Below are 7,746 nucleotides of genomic sequence, written 5' to 3' on the forward strand. Positions count from 1 at the left end.
TTATATCTCCTTTATTTGATCTGAGCAGTGCAGAAGCCGATTCATCACATTTACCTTTGACTGTAAAACACAGAACATATAGAAACAAACTCCAGCACATCGTACATTATGACCAAGATCAACCACAACCACCGTGTTTTCTAATGACTGAGAGAGCGGTTCGTCTCTCTACCCCCCACCCCCCACCCCCTCGACCTAATGGGCACCCCTGCTTCAAACCCAGTTTCACTCATTTCAAACACAAACCAGTGTCTGCAAATTGAATTTCCAACAACAGTCAAGTGCAAATCATGACGACAACAACAAGAGTGATAGAAGTTGTCGAGTGAAGAGGGTGAACTGACCTCAGAGTCTCCAGTTTACAGTCTGGACTCTGCAGAAAAACACTCAGCTCCTTCACTGATGAATCCTGCAGCAGGTTCTCACTCAGGTTCAGGTGTCTGAGGTGGGAGGGGTTGGACTTCGGAGCTGAGAGCAGCCAATCACAGCTGAGCTTTGACAACCTGCAATACTCCAACCTGAATAGAGCATAAATGATGGAGAGTTTATAATGATGGAGAGTTTTTCCAGGGTGTCATCACTCTGAAAATCAAAGTGAAATGTCCACTTCAGAATCTGCAACAACACTTATATCAGTAGACTCATCAAGTTGCAAGGCAAATTTCTTACTGATAGGGATCTTGTCCAAAACCACACTTTCGATGTCTGCAGACATCTCATTAATACGTCTGGAGATTGTGTTATCTGAGAGAGGGACTTTGGCTATTTCTTTAGCCGCTTCGGGTCCGAGCGTCTCATTTACAATGGCTTTGCAGGCGGGAAGTATTAATTGCTCTGCCACAGTGTGGGACTTTTTTGATTGAGCCACAAGTTCAGCGTAGTGTTGCCACCCGTCCCGTTTTTCCCAGAATTGTTCTCTTTTTTCACCACCTGTCCCAGGAAAAATAAAATCTCTCCCGGGACACAATTTGTCCCGTTTTTAAGGGAAAATGACAAAACCTCATTTGATTTCTGCCTGTGGTCTACTCCCGTAAAATACGCGATTGTCCCGTCCTTGGCAACTAAAAAACCTGTCCCGTAATGAACTGATACAGGACGCACTTCACTTTGTGTCCCGTATATTTTCTTTTGAACTGAGGGCTGTTTCGTTTGGAGATGGCGTTTAAGCTTACTTTGGGACCATAGCACTGTTGGAGAGCTTTTCACCACATACCAAGCACAACGGAGTTGGTGCCGTTGCATCTCCGGTAAAAGTAAATCCAAATGAAAGATAGCTTTCATTGTATTGCCTCACGCCAGAAACTTTGCTCGACGTCACCGTCTTTGCCTCCACTCATACTAGGGCCTTCATCTGGGTCCGGATTTTGTCCAGGGTCCAGTTCAGAGTCAGCATTTTTCCTCTTCAAAAACGTATCCATCACTTTCAACCGTCGTCCCGCTATCCACAATCCACACACCTGTCGCTGCATCCATGCGTCACTAATTCGCTTGTCTCCAAGCGCAAGGCAATTAGCTACCTGCTGCTGCCACCTACTGGTATGGAAGAGTACTACATGATTACTCTGTCAGGCGCTAGACTGCACAGGCACACAAAGGGGATAATTTCCCACGGCACACCTGACAATATCTCGCGGCACACAAACACTGGTTTACAGGAACGGGTGCGTATCAGAAAACGCTGTCAGTGTGTTTCCCGTGTCTTACTTCCGGTATAAAGTTCGCTTCAAAATTACAACAGAAATACTACCGAAAGATGCCAGTAGGTGGCAACGACGCTCTATAAATGCTTCTCTTAATGCAACAAATAAATGAAATGACTTTCATACTTACACCAACTGCTCTTAACCTATTTATTAAACAATTTAGACTTAAAGGCTTCTTTGTTGTTTCACCTTAACAGAACACTAATAATAATAATAATAATAATAATAATAATAATATTAATAATAATAATAATAATAATAATAATAAGAAGAAGAAGAAGAAGAAGAAGAAGAAGAAGAAGAAGAAATTGCCATTTACAAAACGTGCACATTTCTTTTAAACTTAAGTGTAGTTGTTTTCCATATCTATTGACGCAAATGACGTTAACCTTGCAATGAACGCAGCAACACTTGTACCTAATAACACTAATGATACAACAAATACACGTCAAAATGGTTGCAGTGAAAATGGACGCTTTTAATCATATATCAGTATATAATATATAATATAATATATCATATATCATATATTATACGATTGTATAAAGCGCTTTGAGACGCCTTTGGTTGTGATTTAGTGCTGTACAAATAAAAGTTTATTATTATTATTATTATTATTATTATTATTATTATTATTACATATGTTTTGGCTCTTGCCAAGTAAAATTTCAGGAATTATTCTTTGTTTGTTTAGAATGTCGGACATGTATTCAGCGCTTTGTGATGAAGAGCTGGATGCCGTCATTGCAGAAATCCAACTCAGTCACCCAAACACAGGGTACAGAATGATGAGAGCATTCCTTCATGCCAGGGGATTACGAGTGCAAAGTAAGTTTGATATGAAGTTGATCCCCACATGAATGTATTCAGTAATCTGTATTGTGCATCAGTTTAACCGAAACAAACAAATATAATTAGCTTTATTTGTATAACGCTTTCCGTACAAAATGTAGCTAAAACGTGATTCCTTAAGAAGAGTGGACCCAATTGGGACTGAAGTGCGAGCCTTGGCCAATCGCACACTAAGACGGAGGCAGTATTCTGTTCCTGCACCAAATGCAATGTGGCACATAGATGGAAACCACAAATTAATACGGTATTTTTCAAAACTGTTTTTAAATACTTGAACAAATGAAACATTGAGATTTTCTACCCACTCCAAATCTTTTCACCTTTGTACCATACCTTTTTTGTGTCAAATAAGCTGTGCATGAACCTTTTTCAATTAGCTGTCTGATGCCTTATATATTTTAGATTTCTCTTTCCATCTTCTCTCCCTTTTTTACCAAAAGCTGGAGATTTGTCATTCACGGTGGAATAGATGGCTTTAGCCGTTTAATTGTTTATCTGTCTGCTGCAATAAACAACCGAGCATCCACAGTGTTGGAAACAGGGGCGGTCCTAGAATTTTTTTCTTGGGGGGGCAAGCTTGGGGCACAGACTGTGGAAGGGTGGCACACCGGAATGACATTTGTTTAGTTTTTTTAAATGCCCTATGCCTTAGGTAATAATAAATGGTAGGCGGAGGTATGAATAATAGAACTATTTTATTTACCCAAATAATGCACAAAACAGTGTATCATCCAGCATTTAGTAATCTTATCTGACTGAGTAAAATGCTTTTTGTTTGTTTGAGTGGGTTGATCTGTGCTCCGGGAGAGTATACTGGTGTATCTAGTACTAGTAACCTAGTATTAGTTTCAGCAAGATAAACAAGTGTTTCATAGGTATCTATGTATCTTTGTTAACTTATAGAGATGGAAACCAACAACTGAGTTTAGTTATGAATGTTTTTTTTTTTTTAATTCATAACAGGTACAAAGTGCATACACATGAAAAATCCCTTTGTGAGAATTATATTCAAGTTACCAAAGTTTGACTTATATTACAAGTACACAGTTTATATGTATTATTTACAAACAGGATTATGACAGCTGAATACGCTTGTTTTGGTGTTGACTACCTGCAGAATGCTGAATTGCAGATGATGGGCCCTCAACCTCATCATTGGGAAAAGTTCCTGGGAAAAGTTGTATAAATTACTCATAATGTCAATACAAGTAGGCCGACACGGTGGCACAGTGGCTAGTGCTGTAGCCTCACAGCAAGAAGGTCGTGGGTTCGATTCCGGGGCCCGGACCTGGGACCTTTCTGTGTGGAGTTTGCATGTTCTCCCTGTGTCTGCGTGGGTTCTCTCCGGGTTCTCCGGCTTCCTCCCACACTCCAAAAACATGCATGTGAGGTCAATTGAACACTCTAAATTGTCCGTAGGTGTGCATGTGAGTGTGAATGGTTGTCTGTCTCTATGTGGCCCTGCGATGAACTGGCGACTTGTCCAGGGTGTCACCCTGCCTTCGCCCTAAGACAGCTGGGATAGGCTCCAGCAGACCCCCGTGACCCTGAGCTCGGGACTAAGCGGGTATGGAAAATGAATGAATGAATGTCAATACAAGTATAACATCAACTCAACTTTTAATACTTATTCAAATGTTATCGATTTTAAAGACACCCTGCTTCCTTTCTTGACATTGTGGACATATCCTATTCACTTCATTTAAGCGTCTTATGTTATAGGCCACTTGTCTATCCATTAGCTCATAAAACAACAACCACACTTCCATTCAGCACCAATAAAGAGCATTAAAATAGACATGAAGAAATAAAACAGAATTTAATTAGATTAAATTAATATTGCCCATTCCACAGTCCAGAACAAAGCAGAGGTGGTGTGCGACTTTGAGTGTGACTGATTCAGGATGCAGTGACTGTAGTGATGGTGAGGTGAAGCCTCATGAGGCATTGAACCACTTGAGCCAACTGGTTCGAGAAACGGTTCATTTCTCGAAGTTTCATGTGCACACGAAACCACCTACTGGCCAAATGTACAATCACAGGCAAGCTGTGTCTGAACCACGTGTGATGCATTGAATTTTTGTGTCTGTTATGTCTGTTGGGAATGACTATGAATTGCAAAAAATGAATGACCAAATAATTTCTGTACATAAATTATTTTTTTTGTTTGTTTGGTTTTTTCACTTATTTATGATTATTTTATCGGTACTGATGCCAGTGGTTATGGGGATGCTCCAAACAAATTTTGTTGCTAACTTTGTTCAACAATGACAATAAATAAATAACTTGACTTGATAACTATGTGTATGATACATTTTTTGAATGTATTCTGTTTGTGCAATTTTTTTCTGAAAATGGCATGGGTGTAATCAGGCAGATGACAGTGAAAGTGATTGTGGGACTTGGAAAAGGGCATAGATCAGGGGTGCTCACACTTTTTCAACATGCAAGCTACTTTTAAAATGAGCAAGTCAAAAAGATCCACCTCCTATAAAACAGGAAAAGTCATTCAGAAATATATTTGTAGTCCAATGATAAAGAAAGAAAGGATTAAATGGGACAACATGTTCCCATGTGCATTTATGCTCATCATTGCACAGAAAACTCATGGTTTAAAATTGTTTAGGTTATATCTGTCTATGTTTGATTTTATCAATAAAAGTGTGTTTACGTTAAGATGTTTTGCTGTATAGTTTTGTGTTTTCCAGCGCATAGGTTAGGGATAATTGGTGTGTGTGTGTGTGTGATGCAGACGTTTTGCTAGCAGCATCTCCCAGGATCTCCGGCGCGTCTGCAGTGCGTGCGCACTTTGAAGCGCATTTTAGGAGCGAGGCGTCTCCATCAGTTTACGCCAGGATTGCAAACTCACGCGACAACCCCGGTAGTTTTGCGTGTAAAACAACAGCGAAACTGTTTTTCCTGTCCCTGTCTGGTCTTTATTTGATCTGAATAGTGCCGAAGCCGATACGTCACATTTACGTTTCACTGTAAAGCACAGCACATATAAGAACAAAATCCAGCACATCGTACATTATGACCAAAATCAACCAGATCCACCGTGTTTTCTAATCCTGCCTGAACGATTCTACCTGCTGTAATTGACGCGGATCTCTCTCTCTCTCTCTCTCTCTCTCACACACACTCACTCTCTCTCTCCCTCTCTCTCTCCATGCGATAGACCCAAACTCCCTTCGCAATTGACCAGTAGATAGCGATGGATGTAATGGGCACCCCTGGCATAGATGCTTGTGTAACATGGACATTGATGTACAGGACAGGGGGCTCCATCCTATCACCTCTCCTCTCCTCACTCTCTCCCTAAGCTCTCAAAACTATCTCCAAACTAAACGCTATCTAGTCTCAAACACTCCAAACTATAAACGCTATCCAAAATCTAGTAATCCAAACTCTCTCCAAATCTCAGTTGACTGCAACTCTCCTACAATAACCCCCATTTTGAATGGAGCCTGAGGGGTCTATATAAACCGTTAAAATATGAATTGCAGATATATATATATATATACATATATATGTATATATATATATATATATGTATGGGTCCACTTTTCTGCTGCAGATGGCCATTTTCCTTTTACACCGTCCAAATTTACAGCTCAGGGCGCTGGGACGAATTCCAAATTGTGTGCAGATACAGGCCTACACTTCAAATAATTATGAGAAAAATCCAACGTAAAGAGAGCACTTCCATTAGGAAATAGTCAACATGAAATTTCGTCTTCTACTGACACCTGCTGGTCAAATTGAATAGTTGCAAATATTGTGAAGAAGTTGTCATCTAATTCTAATCCTAAACAATATGGCCATTCGAAGTGAAGTATTAAGACAATTAATCAGGTTTGTACTGCTTGATTGAACACATTCATCCCGTTCCAGTGCAATAAAACCCACTTCCCTTCAGGACCGTGTCAGCGAAGCGAAAACTTCCTTGAGTGACGCTGTTTCCCAGCATGCAATGCGAGCTCGCGATTCACAATACTATTTGATCACAAACATGGATGTAAAAAATAAAAAGGGACGAAAAATGAAACTTCAGGAACACCGACCAATACAATGCAATACAAGCAGAACTGGGCCAAAGTTTTATATTACGTACACCATAATACAGCCTTCTAGTGGACAAGCCATACTATTTAATCCGTGTGTTTCTATGGTACTTCCGTGGGAGGAAGCTCATCGTAGACTTCACGTGCTGTGTGCTCGTCACTCCACCAATCACGGTTGAGTGAGTTAGTGAACTGAAAAGTCGTAACAGGAGAAGCTTGCTGCCGGAAATAATGCGCTACAAGTGAATGTGACCCTCACTGAACCCAATTCAGACGACTCTCACTACACTTTTTTTGTTTTGTATGAGCATTAAAAAAAACAAACAACATAATAATCATATGGATTTTGACCATGTATGTTTTGGAGTTCATTGAAAGAGGTTAATAAAAAAAAGGGGTGGGCTGCAATTTTCTTTGTCCCCTCTTTTCTCCTGTTTATTAAGTATGTAGGGAGGTTAGCCTTTCTGTATTTGGCTTCTCTTTCTTTCTTTAGTTAGTTCTTAAGGCGAGCTAGTTGGAGTTTGGTTTATTATTTTGGCCTGGGCCCACCCTGAAGCCTTTGCTGCCCACCAGTTAAGTTGTTTTGTTTCTTTCATTTACTGATTCATAAATGTTTTTGTTGAAAACCGCCAACTGCAGTGAAAAATTAATGAGCCTTGGGAGTGGGGGAAGGTGTCCCACATGTTGCGTCTCGGTCCCCCTAGACGGGACGTGACACAGAGTTTTCACCGTGACAGCAGGTTGAGCTCCTACCGTTTTACAAGCGACGTCGTCACGTTAGCCTGTTCCATCCCTGCTAAATTCTTTAAAGAACTACCGTTAGTAAAGTTTTAAATTATAATACACTCTACACTAATTGTAATTTCCTGCCCGTGGTTCTATATTGCAACAGTTGACGGCTCATATCAGCAGATAAGCAGCAACAATCTGGGCATTGCGGGTGATTCCTAAATATGTCATTTCTTATTAATTAGCCCATAAGTGTTGTACACCAGTGTGACACCAAATGCTTGTTGCTGACAGCAGTGAAGAAATGACACTCTAGTGGTTCTGCACATTAGTATAAATAGAGTGATTCTCTATCATTACATGACAGGACGGCGGCACTCTGACAGATTCCATGAACC

At 40.4% G+C, this 7,746-nt stretch overlaps 1 protein-coding gene across 1 annotated transcript in view; it reads right to left on the reverse strand.

Moving 5' to 3' along the window:
• LOC142881042 (ribonuclease inhibitor-like) overlaps positions 1 to 5,795 on the reverse strand; it is a gene marked incomplete at its 3' end in the record, with an annotated part of 107,598 nt that extends 101,803 nt beyond the window's left edge. The window contains exon 1 of the mRNA XM_076015076.1: positions 5,758 to 5,795. Coding sequence (XP_075871191.1) covers positions 5,758 to 5,795 — 38 coding nt within the window. The remainder of the gene's footprint in view (positions 1 to 5,757) is intronic.
• Between the last annotated feature and the right edge of the window lie 1,951 nt (positions 5,796 to 7,746).

Source organism: Nelusetta ayraudi, unplaced genomic scaffold, assembly GCF_046127955.1.
Source record: "Nelusetta ayraudi isolate G7.1 ecotype Tasmania unplaced genomic scaffold, CSIRO-AGI_Nayr_v1 ptg000178l, whole genome shotgun sequence".
NCBI lineage: Eukaryota > Metazoa > Chordata > Actinopteri > Tetraodontiformes > Monacanthidae > Nelusetta > Nelusetta ayraudi.